This window comes from Poromitra crassiceps (genome assembly GCF_964638095.1).
Source record: "Poromitra crassiceps genome assembly, chromosome: 9".
Taxonomy (NCBI): domain Eukaryota; kingdom Metazoa; phylum Chordata; class Actinopteri; order Beryciformes; family Melamphaidae; genus Poromitra; species Poromitra crassiceps.
In genome coordinates this window covers 11,694,019-11,714,537 of record NC_139630.1, presented here as the reverse complement: position 1 = coordinate 11,714,537, position 20,519 = coordinate 11,694,019, and the positions used below count along the sequence as shown (strand labels likewise).

Below are 20,519 nucleotides of genomic sequence, written 5' to 3'. Positions count from 1 at the left end.
CAAAGGGGGCGAGCTGACAACTTCCGCGTTACTATGTTTACCACCATCCACCACAAGCCACAAGAGGGCGCTAAGTGCAACTAATAAAAAGAGAACCCTTGCATAGATTAACAAAATGTAAAACCAAAGAAAGTAATAAACCTGCAAGACTTGCTTGGCAGATAAACAATAATAAAGAATTTTCTCGAACTTCAACAAATTATAACAACCCTGTTACACACACGCGCACACGCGCACACGCACACACACACACGCACACACACACACACGCACGCACGCACGCACGCACGCACGCACACACACACAGTACATTTAGTATTCGCACATAGGTTACGCAATAACCACGCCCTGTGCCTAACCTGGTGACGCTCTTCTCGGCGAGAAAGAGCCTGGCCTCCGTTCACAATTGATTTTGTCACCCTGCCTGGTTCCGGTGTTATGCCGACAAATGCCTGCCCTCCCTCCTCACGGGAGCGCGCAAAGTCTCCTCCTGGATTCGAACCAGAAATCCTCGGTTTACGAGACAAATGCCCTACCAAATGAGGCTAAAATCTATGAAGCCTAATTTCCTTGTCTCACATATATAACGAGTGAGAGCGAGCGGGGGGGGGGGGGGGGGGGGGTTGAGTAAATCTATGAAGCCTCATTTCCTTGTCTCACGTATATAACGAGTGAGAGCGAGCAGGGGGGGGGGGGGGGTTGAGACACAGCTCCCAACGTAGGTCAACATTAGGCTACTGTTTAAAGACTAATCTTACATAGGCTATAAGTACAGGGTACCAGATTTGGCCTAATTGCACAACAACACAACACTTGCCCTGTAACCTAAGTACAGATTTGGTACAAGTAGGCTTCTTACAGGGTAAATTCTCGGCATAACACCGGCCTAGAGCCCGCCCTAGACAGGAAGTAACAGCGGATATAGCCAATTATACACAACGTATCAGAACGGCAAACAACAAAACAAAAGATGGACGTACCGAACAAAGTTTTTGAAGAAGTTCTTGTAGAAACATTGCGGATTCACAATCTGACATATTTTAAGCCAATACAGAAGCTTTGCATCAGACAATTAATCGAGGAAAGAGACGTCAAGCTAACGGCAAGACGTGTTTTGGCGCACTTCCTTCTGGTGTTCATTCTGGTTCTGTGGTTTACGCCCCCATGACAAAAAGCAGGGTGAAAGGTGCCCAGACTACCCTGTGCCTGCCTACGCAGCAGTCAAGCGCCGGGATTGGCCAGGACTCATCACGTGGTGAGTACCCGATGTAGTCTGGGCACCTTTCACTCCGCTTTTTGTCATGGGGCGTAAACCACGGAACCAGAATGAACACCGGAAGGCAGTGCGCCAAAAAACATCTTTGTTGCCGTTAGCTTGACGTCTCTTTCCTCGATTAATTGTCTGATTCAAAGCTTCTATTGGCTTAAAAGATGTGAGATTGTGAATCCGCAATGTTTCTAAAAGAACTTCTTCAAAAACTTAGTTCGGTACATCCATCTTTTGTTTTGTTGTTTGCCGTTCTGATACTTGTGTCAAATTGTCAAGTTAACGTAAAAGTTGACGAGCTAGAAACGCTGCCCTTCCTGTCTAGGGCGGGCTCTAGGCCGGAACCAGGTAGGGTGACAAAATCAATTGTGAACGGAAGCCAGGCTCTTTCTCGCCGAGAAGAGCCTGGTGACGCGAGGTTATACCCGATGTCACAACATGTACATAGAGCTTTCTGGCACTGTGTTTTGTTGACTTTGAACGGCGATATCGATATCGATACTGCTGCACGCAGAGGGCGCAGTTTCTCCAATAGCAAAACTGGGAAAAGTTGCTGAATGGGGCTTTAACAGTATTTTACCATTTAAATTCATATCAGATATTTTTCATGTACATTTACTTTGTAATAAATACAGCTTCTTAAGTGTCTGAAAAGTCTACTTCTACTTAGATAGTATGCGAATCAACACTTCAAACAAGAATTAAAGTATTTTTCAACCTGAACCCTGTTGTTGTTGTTGTTCTTGTTGTTACCTCCCCTCCCCTTTCTTAATGTATAACTATAGTGAACAGAAACCTTTGAAAGACATTGCCCCACCCCTGCCGATCTGGGGAGAGTAGACTAGCACATGCTTCCTACCAATACATGTGCAGTCGCCAGCCGCTTCTTTTCACCTGACAGTGAGGAGTTTCACTGGCAGGATGCAGCGCTATACCCCCCCAAACAGACCCGAGGAGGTACTAGTAACGGCGAGCAGGACTCATACCCCACCGCTTGCCCCCCCGCAGCAGACATGGCGAATTGTGCCTGTAGGAACGTCTGACCAAGCCAGAAGTATCGGCGGCAGGAATTGAACCCGGGTCTCCGCTCCGTTGCAGGTGAGTGCTTTTACCTCTACACTACCCAGACGCCCCGCCCCGCCCCGCCCCACCCCACACACCTTTCTTAGGTATTATAGTCTGGATGTGTCCCAACACATACGCAATATAGCCTACAAAGGCAACCAACCCAAAATGGCCTTATACATTAAAATATACCAATATATGTGAGAAAGAAGTAAAACCGGACCCATGCAATTGCAATATTCGGGGCGCCCCCTAGAGAAGTCTCACTGTCAGTAGCACAGGCTGATGCACTGGCCTTTTCTTCACTATTGGCAAAGGTTAATACTGTTAACCCATTGATACCTGATGCAGCATTTGCGTGTGTATCCCAAATTTTGTGTGTGTATCCCTTTAAGGGATACACACACAAATGCTGCATCGGGTATCAATGGGTTAAAGAAGAAGCCACCATCCCATTCCCAATGGATAGAGAGTGTTATGGCATATTTAAAGCTAGAAAAAAGTAACTAATCCACAAGAGGCTCAACCTCCTTGGGCTAACTTCTAGTCGTTGAAATCCTAGTGAAATCACACAATTGAGTTGACTCATTTTGCTGGGGAGTCCCTCATCAAGCTGACGCTCGAGTATAATGTAGGTCTAGCTGCCGTCGGCAAGGCTGATGTTGGAGCGTGTTCCTCGCATTACAAGGTTGAAGGCAGGCACGGACATGACCAAAAAAAAAACTTGGTGTTGAACAATGAGATATTTAAGGAAATAAAAGCATCTGCTGCACAAGTTAAAGGACAGTTAAGAAAATAAAAGCCTGCTTCACAAGTTAAAGGACAGTTAAGAAAATAAAAGCCTCGCTGGGCTGGCGAGGAGGATGATGATGAAGACATGAACTCCCACAATGCCACAGGCCATCCATCTGCCTTACAGACAGTTCTTTGAAAAAAAGAGACATTTGAGTCTGTTTTATTTGAGTTTTATTGACTGTTTTATAACATTATAACATGCTGGATTATAACATTATAACTGTATTATAACATTATAACATGCTGGATTATAACATTATAACTGTATTATAACATTATAACATGCTGGATTATAACATTATAACTGTATTATAACATTATAACATGCTTAGAAGACATCTGTTCTACATGTTCAAAGCCTGTCTAAAAGAAGCACAATGTATTTTTATGATGTCACAGTCCATCACCTGATTGGTTCAGTAAACTCTCCCTCCTGCCTCTCAGACTGTGTTGTGAGTTAGTGTTTAGTTAGTAACAATATATTTATTGACTTTCGCTTTGCAACAAGTAAAAGACGGATGCATTATGAAATCCATAGGAGAGAAAAACACCAAACTAAATAAGATCAAAACAAACAAAAAAACATCATAGTTTCAGTCAGTGCAGTGGGGCTGGACGATATGTTCAATACCACGGCAAACAGCAGGAGCCGAGTGCACCAGCTGGGCGTAAAAAAGTCGGTCGTTACGCCGGTCTTAGCTACGTCCGACTTTGTGATTTGAATTGACACCGAGTGCACCAAGCCTGACTTACCACGGTCGTAGCTGCGCCCGGTCTTTAGGCTGCGGACGTGTGAATACGAGCTTGTTGCCAAGCAACACACTTCTCTCAGACGAGCTCGAGACAGCTGACAGACAGCTCCAACTCAGCTCAAACTTATAGAGTTGTATTCAAAGCATAGAAACGTTCTAACAGCTCAAGTTAACAGCGCCAACACAAACAAACAGAAACAAGATGCATGGAATTTGATCACAAGTGCAATAATGAATGCGATGGCGATGGCGGACTGCGGGCAGTTGATGAAGTCAGGAAGAAATGGAAAGATCTTCCGACGCATCAGCTTTTAAAACCCCGCTGACAAGCGGAGGTCCTGCGCCCAAAATGTCCATTTACAGCACACATCGATCAATATTTTTGGAGGAGATTCCCCCGCATCACAGGACTGAACGGCACTGACAGCACAGAGCTGTCAGTCCCGACAGGGCAGATCAAGATGAGACAGCTGTCAGTATGAGTACGCCTTGGGTGTAACTTTTAGGCCTGCTCCATACCAGACGTAAAAGTTACACCCAGGCGCAACAACGCATACAGGGCTTAAGACCACATGGTGCACTAGTCATAAAATTAAGTTAGTCGTAACTTTGAGTTCTAAGTCGGACGTAACGTTACACCTAGGCGTACGCCCAGCTGGTGCACTCGGCTCCAGGACCTTTCTCCACCTCAGTATAGAGAGCTTTAGTATTTAGATCATTAGTATCTTATTGTGCGTTCATGTGCTCCTCGGATACATCGTATTTACCATATTTACGAGTTGTGAGTACATAAACGGCCCTTCAATGTCGTATTTACGAGTGGGAATTTCGGAAATTTCGATGATACACGAGTTTCCCACGTTGCGTGAGGATTCGGGGCTACAACAATGGCGGAAAGTATGGAGTCTGTGCCACCAATTGACTGTAAAAAGTTATATATTTTGTTATTCTGTTCATAGTAGCTATCATTTATTTTTAGTATGGCCTAATGGAGCTACTGTACCACGATGACCCACTACTTGCTTTTAGTAAGAAAACATCAGCCACGAGAAAACAAGCGTCCATGTTTGTTGCTCTTTCCGACTTGAAGGTGTCCTGTCGTAATTACGACTCTACAAAGGGTAGGAGCTTCCGAGGAGCATGTGAACGCAACATTCTATTTAGAACCACTCACAGTCAAAGGCCAGACTCCATCATCTACGCTGAAACCACCAAACTGTGAGTGACGTGAGACGCGTTGGGAGCTCGCCCTCTACTGGCTCAGGAAAGACTTTTAGAAACAGCCACTACACCAATCTAAACCCAAAACCTCATAATATTCCTACCATACCTCAGAGAAGTTACCTGTCCTCATCGATTCAGACAGCGGAAATGTGTCACGATATTAAAGTATCTTCATATCGTCACCATATCTCATTGAAAGACGATATGGGATAGTATTGAATTATCGTCCAGCCCTAGTTTCATACACCAGTGATTCTCAACAGTTTTCATATGAAGGGCCCCAAATTTAGTCCACATTATAAATCTGAGAACATTTTCATTGTTAGATGTGATTTAGTCCAGAATAGACTACTTGCACAACTCCACTACTTCCTGAAATGAGTAGGGCATCTTGGGTTCCTGTCGTACACTATTGGACGAACTGATTAATGTCAGGTGTGCCTGATCACTGTTGTTGTGACTGCAGCAGTCAGGCACACCTGACATTAATCAGTTCATCCAATAGTGTAGGACAGGAAACCAAGATGCCCTACTCATTTCAGGAAGTAGTGGAGTTGTGCAAGTAGTCTATACCATGACTGTATTGGAAGTAGATAAATAACAGAGAAACTACAATCTACAGTCATTCTTTTACATTCTCTAATTGTGATCATTTCTTGTAAATGAAATAGTGGTGATCTAACATTACCAGTTAATGGACCCCCTGAGATGCCCTCAAGGGCCCTTGGTGGTCCCTGGACCCTACGTTGAGAAGCACTGATATACATGTCATAGTGATAATGTGCAATAGGAACAATCAACAACAGCGCTGCAGCTTAACGGCAGGATCTAGTTAGAGAAGATCATTATTATAATTGGTCCGTTCTGGAATGTACACTGATGTGCTATTGGCCGGGAGCGCGGCCTGTGCGGGTGAAATGCAGTATACTGACGTGTGATTGGCCGGCAGCGGGTGGTTTATTTGTGTGAGGGGTCGAGCACGCGGCTCATGAGCAGCAGGCTCCCGCTGCTCTCCTGGTAGATGACGAAGAGGAAGGGCCGGTTGATGGTGAGGCGAGGAGGAAGGCTGTTGAAGACCGCCCCTTCTGCCCCTGAGCCGCCGCTCTCGTCCAATGAGACGACGACTTTCTGGACAACCTGCACACACAGACATCAGGCTGACTCCTCCCCTCTCTTTGGCACGACATGTTTTTAGCCGTAGAACCTCCATATTCCTACGCCTGCCGTGCACGGTGTTACGCCGCAGATCAGCTGTTTAGCTCAAAAACTTGGTGGGCTGTTGCGGCGTGATACCATGTATATATACCGGTATATACTGTATATATAAAGCAGTGGATTTATTTGCCAAGTTTTATGGGTTTTTCCTCCCCCTTGCAGTAAAATTGCGGGTATTGGCAAAAGATTTGCAAGATTTCTTTTTCTTGTTCTAACTACTGTATTTCCTATGGCAAATTTTCTCAAAAATTGCAATGGAATTTGCAAAGTTTTACGTGAAATTTTTGTTTGTTTTTGCAGTAAAATGGCAGGAACTGGCTAAAATTGCAAGTCGAGGAACCAGTTTTGCTGTTAGAGGTCTCACAGGCATTTCTAAAAAATGGCAAGCCCCCGCAAATACTGCAGAGATTGGTTGAATTTGCATTAATTGTTGCAATTTCTTTTAATTGCTAATTTCCTGTAGGGACTGAGTAATATAGTGACTGAATAAGCACCTCATACAAGCCCATGTGAAATAATCTGAACGATCCATTAACTGTGGTTAAAAACACACCATAGAAGACGGCATGTGTGACGTACCTGTGTGACATGTGTGACGTACCTGTGTGACATGTGTGACGTACCTGTGTGACATGTGTGACGTACCTGTGTGACATGTGTGACGTACCTGTGTGGCATGTGTGACGTACCTGTGTGACATGTGTGACGTACCTGTGTGGCATGTGTGACGTACCTGTGTGACATGTGTGACGTACCTGTGTGGCATGTGTGACGTACCTGTGTGACATGTGTGACGTACCTGTGTGACATGTGTGACGTACCTGTGTGACATGTGTGACGTACCTGTGTGACATGTGTGACGTACCTGTGTGACATGTGTGACGTACCTGTGTGGCATGTGTGACGTACCTGTGTGACATGTGTGACGTACCTGTGTGGCATGTGTGACGTACCTGTGTGGCATGTGTGACGTACCTGTGTGACATGTGTGACGTACCTGTGTGGCATGTGTGACGTACCTGTGTGACATGTGTGACGTACCTGTGTGACATGTGTGACGTACCTGTGTGACATGTGTGACGTACCTGTGTGACATGTGTGACGTACCTGTGTGACATGTGTGACGTACCTGTGTGACATGTGTGACGTACCTGTGTGGCATGTGTGACGTACCTGTGTGACATGTGTGACGTACCTGTGTGGCATGTGTGACGTACCTGTGTGACATGTGTGACGTACCTGTGTGACATGTGTGACGTACCTGTGTGGCATGTGTGACGTACCTGTGTGACATGTGTGACGTACCTGTGTGACATGTGTGACGTACCTGTGTGACATGTGTGACGTACCTGTGTGACATGTGTGACGTACCTGTGTGACATGTGTGACGTACCTGTGTGACATGTGTGACGTACCTGTGTGACATGTGTGACGTACCTGTGTGACATGTGTGACGTACCTGTGTGACATGTGTGACGTACCTGTGTGGCATGTGTGACGTACCTGTGTGACATGTGTGACGTACCTGTGTGACATGTGTGACGTACCTGTGTGACATGTGTGACGTACCTGTGTGACATGTGTGACGTACCTGTGTGACATGTGTGACGTACCTGTGTGGCATGTGTGACGTACCTGTGTGGCATGTGTGACGTACCTGTGTGGCATGTGTGACGTACCTGTGTGGCATGTGTGACGTACCTGTGTGGCATGTGTGACGTACCTGTGTGACATGTGTGACGTACCTGTGTGACATGTGTGACGTACCTGTGTGACATGTGTGACGTACCTGTGTGACATGTGTGACGTACCTGTGTGACATGTGTGACGTACCTGTGTGACATGTGTGACGTACCTGTGTGACATGTGTGACGTACCTGTGTGACATGTGTGACGTACCTGTGTGACATGTGTGACGTACCTGTGTGACGTACCTGTGTGACATGTGTGACGTACCTGTGTGACATGTGTGACGTACCTGTGTGGCATGTGTGACGTACCTGTGTGACATGTGTGACGTACCTGTGTGACATGTGTGACGTACCTGTGTGACATGTGTGACGTACCTGTGTGACATGTGTGACGTACCTGTGTGACATGTGTGACGTACCTGTGTGGCATGTGTGACGTACCTGTGTGACATGTGTGACGTACCTGTGTGACATGTGTGACGTACCTGTGTGACATGTGTGACGTACCTGTGTGACATGTGTGACGTACCTGTGTGACATGTGTGACGTACCTGTGTGGCATGTGTGACGTACCTGTGTGACATGTGTGACGTACCTGTGTGGCATGTGTGACGTACCTGTGTGGCATGTGTGACGTACCTGTGTGACATGTGTGACGTACCTGTGTGACATGTGTGACGTACCTGTGTGACATGTGTGACGTACCTGTGTGACATGTGTGACGTACCTGTGTGAGTTTGAGGCCCTTGTCTGCTGAGATGTTACTCAGGTCAGCCTGGTCTGTGAATGCCTCTGAGAGCTCCAGAGTCTGCAGGACGTCCCGCAGAGAGTAGGAGCGCTCGAGAAGAAGGCGGGGCAGCTGCACCTCCAGCTTCCTGCCACACAAACAAACAAACAAACAAACACGTCAAGTTTATTTGTACAGCCCTACCGTAATTCACAAGCATGTCTCAGAGCAGAGGGCTTTACAGAGAATATGTCTAGCTAAGTCTAGCTAAGCACGATAAAATAAACATGATTGAACAAATCTTATCTTAATGGGAGAGAGGGGGGTGGGGGGCAGAGCGAAGAACAAACAGTTGTATACTGGGGCTGGGCGATACGGTTGAAATCAATATCATGATAATCATAAGGATCTTTCTCGATATCAATGTATATCACAATATGCTTCAAGTAGGCAAAATATCACGTTAAATAATCAAATTATTATAATTACCTATCATCACGATATGAAAGAGGATAAATGATAGTTATGGATTATATTGCGCAGCCTTAGGGCATACTAGCCTGGTAAACGTCAACGCACATTCTGTCTCATTCTGCATTTTCAGAATTGACAAATTCCACGGGCCAGTCAGGGAAACTGCCTCCTAGATGACACCGTAATCGGCCAATCAGGAACGGCTGTTCCCATGACTCGCGAAGCAATGAGCAGTAACGTCAACGTTCGTAGAGTTTACACAGCCGTAAGTGCATTTATTGCAGAGATAACAACAATTACTAACTAACTAACACTAACAACAATTAAACAAGAACAGCAACAGTGGAGTTTCTCTGCGGAGAAGACGCTTTCGCCGTTCTTACGAGTGGATTGGGATTTAACTGCATCTGATGCTGATTGGCTGAAGGAGTGGATTTGGCTACGCTGATTGGCTAAAGGAGTTGTCTGTCAAGGCACCTACTGACACCCACTGAAATTACTGTGGACTGCTTGGACTCCAGCGGAAGCCGCTCTGATTTACATGGTCGGAGCCAATGACAGAGCTTGTAAGGCGGGAGCGGAAATCCGGCAGCGACTAAAACGGTCCCCTCCAATGGGAGGGCTTATGCCAGTAGCCTGTTTCCATGCAGCCAGACTCCTCTCACGGAAGGCTGGCAAACGAGACTAGGCGTTCATTAACCACAAGAGGAAAACTGAGCCTGTTGGCATTCTTCTTGTAAAGCCTCTGGAAATATGTTTGAAATCTGCCCTATGAATAATGTCAAGATCAAATTACCTTCATGTAATTCTATGAGCATTACTGATTATAGAGTAAAGCTTATGAAATAAACGTAATGCTCCAATTCACAGACCTCCGTTGTACAACATAGGCAGTTCACCTCAGTTTCACAATCACAATTTCATTCAAAACTAGAAAAGTGCACTCAGTAGACTGGAGTCAGACAGATAACACTCACGCACAGACACAGACACGCACACGACTGAACACATGATCTCTTGGCTGAGATAACCAACCAAAATTATTAGTTAATCGAGCTAATACTTTTAGTAAAAACTTGATTGCAGCTACTGGAATTTTAGATCGCTTTGAGCATAACCAAGTTGAACATCATGAAACTTAGCATTACAGCATGCAGACTTTTAGATATCACAAACACTTTTAGCATAACTCCATGTAGTTAAATATAGCAAAAATTTGTATCACATCTACTGTAGCAGACTTTTAGATGGCTAATGCTTTTAGCATGACTAAATGGAGGTGAAAATAGTGAAAATCTGCATCACGGGTAGCAGACATCTTCTCTAGTTAGCTACATGCTAGTTTGACTCAGGTAGCAGACATCTTCTCTAGTTAGCTACATGCTAGTTTGACTCAGGTAGCAGACATCTTCTCTAGTTAGCTACATGCTAGTTTGACTCAGGTAGCAGACATCTTCTCTAGTTAGCTACATGCTAGTTTGACTCAGGTAGCAGACATCTTCTCTAGTTAGCTACATGCTAGTTTGACTCAGGTAGCAGACATCTTCTCTAGTTAGCTACATGCTAGTTTGACTCCTGCATCACAGGTAGCAGACATCTTCTCTAGTTAGCTACATGCTAGTTTGACGGGTAGCAGACGTCTTCTCTAGTTAGCTACATGCTAGTTTGACTCCTGCATCACAGGTAGCAGACATCTTCTCTAGTTAGCTACATGCTAGTTTGACGGGTAGCAGACATCTTCTCTAGTTAGCTACATGCTAGTTTGACTCGACTCACCAGTGGAGAAGGTTTTGTTGCATCTGTTTATTTTTCGCTCAACAACTACGTGGATCTTTTCGATTGGTTCGCTGAATTAATTGTTGAATGGGTGAGATTGTACGCACATCATGTATAGGTGCAAGGGTATATATATAGCAGTAAATGCTGTATCGGTGAAAAGAGGTACACACTGAATTGTGTCATAAATCTCGAGCATAACCACACCCAATTCAACCCAATATCAGGAAAGTTTACAAAGACTTCAATGAAATTTGGATTTAAACTAATTTCTAATACTTTTTCTGCTTATTATTAGAGCTGTGACATCATCGTTCATGGGTGGTATGGTCAGAAAGAAAGTTGCGTCTTCAGGCGATAGCCAAGATGGCGGCTCAGTAGGTCTTTGATCTCCAGTAACCAACTGTTTTAAACTGAACTAGAAACCAAACTAGAGGGTGCTTTTTGGCGACAAAAATAAACTAGCTCTTATAAATAAAATAAAATAAAAATAGACGTACGTCTTCTTCAGCTGCATGGTCCAGGCCCGGATGCGCTCACCGGTCAGTTCCTCTTCGATGGAGGTGATGTCGACGCCTTCGTCCGGCAGCAGGACCAACATGGCGGCTCCGTCCGTCATGGGCAGCTTGAGCACGCCCAGTTTGAACGAGCGGTCGTACGCCAGGAAGTACTTATCAGCTCGGAACATCATGGGCACCTGCACGATGTGGTATTTGTCCACGTAGAAACGCTCGTCTTGGGTGAAGGTAGCATTGAAGGCGAGAGCAAACTGGCCTGGAGAGAGAAGATATTGAAGAAATCAGGGGCCCTCCACATTTTCAATTTAAAAAATCTGTCCTTTTTCCAGAGGTTGGTTTGAAGATGTTGTCTGTTGTCACTCTATGTTCTTGACTGATGTTATTTTGGCGCAGACTCTATGTTCTTGACTGATGTGATTTTGGTGCAGACTATGTTCTTGACTGATGTGATTTTGGTGCAGACTATGTTCTTGACTGATGTTATTTTGGTGCAGACTATGTTCTTGACTGATGTTATTTTGGTGCAGACTATGTTCTTGACTGATGTTATTTTGGTGCAGACTATGTTCTTGACTGGATGTGATTTTCTATCTGAACATTATTCTGATCATCAACACAAGCTGTGGATTCAAAGTAAATGGTGCTCACTCTGGTAGAAGCTGGCCGTAGCGAGCAGCAGCGTAGTCTGGCTGTCCAGAGAGTCCAGCAGGTCTCGGACCCGGTCTCCGGTCTGGTCCTGGGCCCAGCGGTTGATGGAGTCCATGTCCTGCAGGCCCTCTACGCTCCCCCCATAGCGGGTCTGGACCAGGTCCTGGTAGGCCGGAGACACTGTGAAGCTCCTGGAGGGCAGAACCCCCACGCCCTGCCTCAGACCCGGGGTCACGCTGCTCCTCACACTCTGGAAAAGATCTGGACATGGTGGAGCAAGTTCAAGTTCAACTTAACTTTATTTGTAAAGCAAGAACAGTCCCCCTCCAGTCGGCTTTTCTACCTGTGTAACTGTTGGTGTTCTATTTCAAATACTGTATACAGTAGAGAGAGGAAAATCCCGCACACTGACTTCACTTCAGACTTTTTATTGGCAACGTTTTGGTCACAGCAAGACATTCATCTGACAAAAGTAATTTCTGAATGCAGACAACAGTAATATATAGGCACAATGGGGTGTCGCAGCAACCAATCACAGTCAGGCAATCAGGCTGCCAACGGTGCCTAATAGACACTGCAGGTGTCAGTCAATCATAATAAATACATAGAGCAATCAGAATACATGAGGATCAGCCTTCACACACCTATACTGTATACAAACATATAATATCCTTTATTATAAAAGGGAGCATGTGGGCAATCTGTGGTCTCTCTCTCTGTTTACATTTTTTGTGCCGGCCACAGCTATGCCGTTTTACGTGTGATCGGGCTGAAACTTTCAGGGGGTGTAAAGAACACCAGTGCGGGTGAGGGTGACCTGACTGACGGAGCCGGATTTTTGAATTAGGTGATTGCCCTAATTACCTATGTCATCAATGATGTCATACCATCACTGATGTCATACATAGGCATCATTGTGACATCACTGATGATGTCATCAGTGACACACACACACACGAGAGAGACTGAGGGAGAGGGAGAGGGAGAGAGACTGAGGGAGTGAGAGAGAGAGGGAGACATTGTGCGCGCGCCAATAGGGCAGGTGAGGCCATGCAGTAGCCGAGCTGCTTATGCGAGCTGCAGGGCCAGATCGGCGAGCTGCAGGGCTCGAGCCAAGGAATCGAGCGCGCGTAGCACATGAGATGCCTAGTGTTTATATATTTGCACATCATCTGATTCTGCACCAAATAACTTTTATTGATAAGAACCAAAGACTAATAGCTTGTTCCACTGCAGCATCATGGCTGCTGCGCTGTTGTCAGAAAAGCACAACAGCTTCGGCGTTAGCTTAGCTGCAAGCCACATTATTGCTTACAGCTCAACAACCAGCCAACAGATTTCAAAGCTGATGCTCTATTCAGAAAGAGCGCGAGTCAGTCAAAATGGTTAACAAGCGAAAGTTTTGGTCACTCAGTGGCGTTTGGAGCCCAGTGAACGTGGTTACAGCCAGCAGGCAGTGGGCTTAGCTAACGTAGCTAACAGCTAGCTAGCTAGCTAGTTAACATCATGCCAGCTCATCCTCAGTCAGAATTGAATTGAATGGTGTTCCATTTAGCAACTACTACAAAATTGTCCAACAAAATAATACAAAAAAGAAAATTGCCTCCCTCTCCTCCTTTTCAACTGTGGCTGACGGACATAGTTTCGGTTTTTCCGCATGGAGAGACTCAGGTTCCTGAGGACCCAACTCACTTAACAAATTTTCAACTATTTGGGGCCCGTTTCTGGCCCACTTGGACGAGGTTAGGGGCGACGGGTAACTCGCCCAGCTCATTGCTCAGGGACTCTTTGCGTGGGATTCTATGCACATCTATTACAAGCACATAATGTATGTAATAAGTAATGTTGGAATGTTGATATGTGTATTTGTTTTTTCCATGTCTGTCAGTTTGTTTTTGATGTTCTGAAAAATTTCAAAATTAAATATTGAAAAAGAAAATTGCCGAACAGTGTGGCTAATCGACATTGTTGTCAGGACATGACTCTGATGAAATATCTTAAAAATGACAAAATACACTGGAGGGGGGCTTTAAAAACAGTACCTTGTATGGCCTGACTATCACTTAATCCAAGATACTGATATCAGAATACATATTGACATCATTTAGTCTAAATGTCAATATATTTGAACACTGTCCACAATTTCCAGTAGAACATTCAACATAATAATGGTCAATTTGGGAATGCATCAACAGTCAGGTCAACTGAATGAGAATCTGTAGGAAAGTCTAGTGAGGGTTGCAGACTCCCAGCAGTAGTACAAGGAGCAAAAATCTAAGTGTATCATCGTAAATTGATGATCACAAATAATAATAATAATAATAATAATTAAAAACAAGTTTGAAGTGACAAATGAGGAAAAGGGGCTAACCCAGTGCATTATAAAGTGACGCCAAGGGGTCCTGACCAAACGTCAGTATTTGACTAGCTGGGAGAGAGAAGGGGTTGTCCTTTTCCTGAACATCACATCCTCTATCTCAGACTGATGCTGCCTGGTAGAAACCAGTCTGTCGCTCCACTGACAGACTGGTTTCTACATGACATGAGCCGATCCAGACGGCCGTGCCCTCTGACCTACCTGGGATGGTCTGTGGGTCGAGCGAGGTCAGGCCGAGGCTCTGGAGGATCTGTTGGCGAGTGGAGCCGCCGGCGCCGCTCATGAGCGCGGCGAGCGCGGTGGACAGGGCGAGGGGAGCCAGCAGCACGTTGTCATCGGTGCGGCTAGCGACCGCGCGGTAAAGCCGCGCCGCGAAGTCTGCGTTCCTGTCGCTGAGGTCACGGGTCATCTGGGCGTCGGCCTGCTGAGCGCCGGCCGGCCGCACAACCAGGAGGAGCAGACTGCCGATGGCGAGACGCAGCGGACCAATCATGATGCTGCTTCTCTGCGGATGGAACAGGGTTCTATTAGTCTGGGTGGAAAAAACTCATTCCGTGTCATCCGGCTCTGGGCGGAACACACCGCGACATCTGCCCAGAACCAAAGTGCAGCTGTGCTCCCGCTCAATCCTTGCGTTCTGTTCAGAAAACATGGGCGACGCGAGTAGCTAGCTACGCAAAAAGCTACAAAACAAACAAACAACTAAAACCAAATAATGTCATAGCTGGGGGTGGTAGTCAGTGTGCAGGAAACCACCCGACTGTCACAACACCTCCTTTCTGCCGGCCTGGGAATGCAGGGGAGAGGGATCGTATAAAGCCCCACAGCAGGGACATTTCCAGGAAGTGGCCAGGGGTGGCACTTCCTGAAAAAGTGCCACCCCAAAATCCTGAGGGTGCTGGCATCTGTGGCCCGACATCACTCTTTTTCAGAGGCTGTAGCGGGCTCATTTTTAAAGCTACAGTGAAGATACTGATATCTAAATAACGCCCCAAAGTTTAACAGGCTAAATTTTGGCGAGGGGAAAGCTGTCTACATCCTTCCTAAATGCCGCGCTCGGTGCCACCCTTGCTTGAGTATGTCCCGCCACATGGTCCACCCCAAACAAAATGGCCTGGAGTCTGGACACGCCACTGCCACACAGCAACTCTTCGGCATGTCTTCTTCTTTTCGCCGTTTAATAGCGGAAGCAACCAGTGTTAAGGTGCCTTTACCGCCCCCCCCCCCCCCCTTCCCCACCCCACAACTCGGAGTCCAGTGTTTTCCCGTTTTCCCCCACGGCCCTAAACGGAAGTGAGGTATTGGGGCCGTTAATTTTTTTTTTAGAGAGAACACACGCACATCTCTTCTTGTAGGTGCTGAGTCCAAAGTGGTTAATTCATCAAGATTAAAAGAGACTTGCGACACTGATTTGCTCCCAATGTTTTGTTTAATTTTGCATTTTAAAAGACAACGTTTCGAGCCGATGCAGGCTCTTCGTCAGGTCAGGCAGCAATAATCAAGAGAGGTTCAGGTGTTCCTCATGAAGGATCTGGGTCCCACCTGTGGGTGTGGCCATGATCATGTTTGGTGATCAGTGTGCTGGACATCAGGTGTCAAAAGACATGTTTAAACCAGAAAAAATCTGACATTGCTAACAATATATAGTTAAGTGAGAAGTAGCAACAGTGGCGGACTGCATAATCGGGCACGTCGGGCAAATGCCCCGTGGCCTGGCCTGGCCTGGCCTGCCAAAAAAAAAAAAAAAAAATTTTTTTTTTTTTTTTTTTTTTTTTTTTGCAAGCCAGGCCAGGCCACTCACTGAACAGCAGGCCAGGCGCCGCCTACTGGTTTACTAGTGGTTTTATTACTTTATTCAGGTTTAAAGTGGGTGCATCTCATTGTAAAATTGGACTTGGCCCAAATTGGGCTTCAAACGGCCCAAATTGGGCTTCAAACAGCCCAAATCGGGCTTCAAACAGCCCAAATCTGGCTTTAAACGACCCAAATCTGGCTTCAAACGGCCCAAATTGGGCTTCAAACAGCCCAAATTGAGCTTCAAACGCCCCAAATTTTCCGCCGGCCCGTATCGGCCTGGCCTGCTTGGTATCTAATGCCCGGCCTGAATTATGATCCCAGTCCGCCCCTGAGTAGCAATACATATAAACAAGTTAGAAAATATACAAAAAGGGCCTATTCAATTTTATTCATTTATTGGGGCCGTTCCCACACAGACCGACTGTATCTATTGGACAGTTCACCAGTCAGCTGACATACATGGAGCCATCCAGATCAATACCATCAATACACAACTGATCAGATTCCTCCAAACGAATCAATATCATCAATGCAAGTCACTGCAGGCCGCACCAGTGGTCAGTCGGCAGTCTCGCCACGCCATCAGACCTCCTGATGACATCATGCCATTGCCTTCTAAAATATTTTAAAGATTTCTAGTCACATTTTGACTTCTCTCTACATGATTCTCTGTAATAAGGCCTTTACTTTGAAAGGTGTGATGATCAGTGTTATTTTGAGGCTGGACCCCCACAGCGGTCTGAGGACCTAAAGGAGAGCAGGAGCTGTCTGCCCATCCCTGCTGTACAGATCAATAAGCTGCTCTCTGCATAGAAACAGACAATTTAACGGATTATCTAATGACGTTTTCTGTGCAATAACATGTGATCAGGTTAAATCGATCAGTTTGGGCGTTAGGCGATATGACCAAAATATCATGTCCCGATGTATATTACACGATTGTCAATTCAATTAGAACAGTTAATGACCACATGGAAAGGCCTATTTCTTATATTATACACTCGACAAATAAACGGTAGTATTACTCATATTTGATTGGCACATTTTCAAGCGTAACAAAATAAAATATTAACGTAGGCTACTATAAAAACATCTAGGCTAATAAGTAAAACACGCATAAAACACTTTCCAATTATACCGTAATTGGAAGCAAAATTAATGTGAATATGGTCCAAATATATCCAAACTAAACATAATAGTTTGAGTTGTAGCAGCTAAATGAATAACGGTTACAGGCCTAGCATAAATATTAATGTAGGCAAATGTACTGACGTCACAATGGAGAACGGAGCTGTTGTTGTTTCCAGCAGCTTCTCCTCCGTGCTTCTGTAACCAACAACATAAACAACATAAACATGCATAACAAAGAGGCTAGCTCACCTTCTGATCAGCTGTTTATGTTGCGTCTGTCTCACGCTCTCTGATCTGATGCTTCTCTCTCTGCAGGTTTTGGGAATCTGCGCATCACCGTCAAGCTTGAGTCAATTACAATAGCACTTCCGGTTGTATTTTCGTAAATAAAAGCCTCCCATCCAAACGACTGTTCTGGGGGGGGGTGTAGTACATTGAAATACACACAGGTGTTGTTTTGTTATGTTAGTGAAAATTTGTCTTTTTCCAGAAGATGTGTCCATGCAACATCAAACATTTAATCTGCTTTTCTTCTTTGTGTTTAACTCTGACGGTCTGGATTCAGCTACAGATTTACCATAGACTGGGATTTACAAATTTACTTTTCTGTTTCTACTCGCTGACCGCTCAGTCACATGGCCTATTTACAATTTTATTTTGAAAGTAAAGTGCCAACTTCCGGCACTTTCGAGCAATAAGAGCTGAGTGCGCATGCGCTTGTACAGCCACATTACCTCACGTTGTAGTTCTCCAACTCGACAGGCAGAGGGCGCTGCAGCTGTAACAGATTATCTGATCTGTTTGAGTTTGTTTCTCAGATGAAAGTTTAATACAGACTGTCACAGAGCTAGAGACAACTATCTTTTCACTGTAACAGCAGTCATAACTTCTGGTCTAAATTGAATCTGGTAATGTGCCTACATGCTTACAATTTATGGATTAAATCCACCATTTCCACTAGAAAATGTCAAATTTTGAATGTTTATAGAACATAGATAGCCTACAGCATATTTAATTAATAATAAATGATTTTAGCAAAAATATCTTATACACTAAATCCGCAAATCACAGCCCTGTTTAACAGCCTTTACAAATTAATTTGTATTATTTTCCAAATCTCTAAAATGTACGGTACAGTATGAATGCCCCCAAATTATCATTATTTACTTCCTATTGTCTCTGACTATATATATGTATATAATATACATAAAAATGTGTGGACAAAATAATAATAATAATAATAATAAATTTACTTTTATAAGGAGTTATCTTGTTACTTTAACATTGTGCCATCGAAGATTTTTGAAGTGGAGGGCTGGCCTCACCCCGACTTCCAGACAGATATGGGCAGGGGATTATGTGAGAGGAAACCACAGACCGACATATTACAACCTGGCAACCCTGTATGTGGTCGCCAGGCGACATAGTACTATCTCCCTGTATGTGGTCGCCAGGCGACATAGTACTATCCCCCTGTATGTGGTCACCAGGTGACATAGTACTATCCCCCTGTATGTGGTCGCCAGGCGACATAGTACTATCCCCCTGTATGTGGTCGCCAGGCGACATAGTACTATCCCCCTGTATGTGGTCGCCAGGCGACATAGTACTATCCCCCTGTATGTGGTCGCCAGGCGACATAGTACTATCCCCCTGTATGTGGTCACCAGGCGACATAGTACTATCTCCCTGTATGTGGTCGCCGGGCGACATAGTACTATCCCCCTGTATGTGGTCGCCAGGCGACATAGTACTATCCCCCTGTATGTGGTCACCAGGCGACATAGTACTATCCCCCTGTATGTGGTCGCCAGGCAAACATAGTAGGCTACTATCCCCCTGTATGTGGTCACTGGGCGACATAGTACTATCCCCCTGTATGTGGTCGCCGGGCGACATAGTACTATCCCCCTGTATGTGGTCGCCGGGCGACATAGTACTATCCCCCTGTATGTGGTCGCCGGGCGACATAGTACTATCCCCCTGTATGTGGTCGCCGGGCGACATAGTACTATCCTCCTGTATGTGGTCGCCGGGCGACATAGTACTATCCCCCTGTATGTGGTCGCCAGGCGACATAGTACTATCCCCCTGTATGTGGTCGCCAGGCGACATAGTACTATCCCCCTGTATGTGGTCGCCAGGCGACATAGTACTATCCCTGTATGTGGTTGCCGGGCGACAAGGGGACCTTTTGAAAACTTTGACTATTGGTGTTCAAATTTTTGTTTTTGCTGAAAGTGAAATGTTTTATGGTCACTCACGATTCAAGGAACGGGGAATTCACTTCTGGGGCAAGAAACGTCACATGACTGTTGAGCTCTATATACAGTAGGTTGTTTTTAAGTGACGTCGCGTCAAGATGGCGACCGGGGCGAGACCATTGACCATTGGCTTCTTTGCAAATCACGTGATCATGCCGGTGGGCGATCAGCAGCAGGCTACATAGGAAGCGATAGGAAAGCACTCGCAAAATCGGATAAGTTGCTGGAAAAACAGCTTCTATTCATTGCATAATGGATCATATCCTGTATGTTTTGCAATCTTCTGGCGATAACCTGCAGCGTGGAGCGGCATCCAACCCTCTTGCACACTGGCTTTCCTCCATTCTCCACAGTAGCTCTGGGAGAGAGCTGCCCCTCAGACGTCATCCCAATCACGTGGTCGAAAAACAAGCTATTCACATTCTTGGAGGGGTGGGATCAAAACACAAGGTCACACGCTTACCTCACAGAAAATAAATAAACCATTACAAGTCATATTCATATTATCATAAGATTGCTTGTCATTTATTATGAACTTTTGTAAACAACAGTTTAAAAAAAAAAGTTTAAACGAACACTTTATGTAGCGGTCTGTGTCCGACCGCCACTTAATATCTCGATTCCCTTTTCGATTCCTTGGGAATCAGAATTTGGGAACCGGTCGTCTGGAACCGGTTCTCGATGCCCAACCCGAGTTATCAGGTTGGTTTAGCAGGCTAGTGACCCCCCCCCCCCCCCCCCCCCCTCCCCAGACTGCACAGTGTATCGTGACCCCCCCCCCCCCCAGTGTAGCATGTG

The 20,519-nt window shown here is 45.5% G+C and overlaps 1 protein-coding gene across 2 annotated transcripts; it reads right to left on the bottom strand.

The window, feature by feature from the left end:
- Window positions 1-6,059: 6,059 nt before the first annotated feature.
- LOC310782016 (protein Z-dependent protease inhibitor-like) lies at window positions 6,060-17,765 on the bottom strand. Of its 2 annotated transcripts, none has more exons than XM_083642666.1 (6): window positions 17,707-17,765; window positions 14,731-15,034; window positions 12,153-12,413; window positions 11,487-11,760; window positions 8,737-8,884; window positions 6,060-6,240 (listed from the first exon to the last, which is right to left on the bottom strand). In XM_083642666.1, exons 2-6 carry the CDS (start codon window positions 15,020-15,022, stop codon window positions 6,061-6,063), a joined length of 1,155 nt encoding a protein of 384 aa, XP_083498792.1. In that variant the 5' UTR covers window positions 15,023-15,034; window positions 17,707-17,765; the 3' UTR covers window position 6,060. The 2 variants fall into 2 exon arrangements, with proteins under 2 accessions (XP_083498792.1, XP_083498793.1); XM_083642667.1 differs by having other exon boundaries at window positions 14,731-15,026; window positions 17,707-17,759.
- Between the last annotated feature and the right edge of the window lie 2,754 nt (window positions 17,766-20,519).

Excerpts from the sequence above, each read along its gene's own strand:
- LOC310782016 (XM_083642666.1), bottom strand. The coding sequence starts at position 15,022 with ATGATTGGTCCGCTGCGTCTCGCCATCGGCAGTCTGCTCCTCCTGGTT. Across the intron at positions 8,885-11,486 it reads ACCATGCAGCTGAAGAAGAC|GAAGCTGGAGGTGCAGCTGC; the intron begins GTACGTCTATTT and ends TTTGTGTGGCAG. Across the intron at positions 6,241-8,736 it reads AGGGCCTCAAACTCACACAG|GTTGTCCAGAAAGTCGTCGT; the intron begins GTACGTCACACA and ends CTGTGTGTGCAG.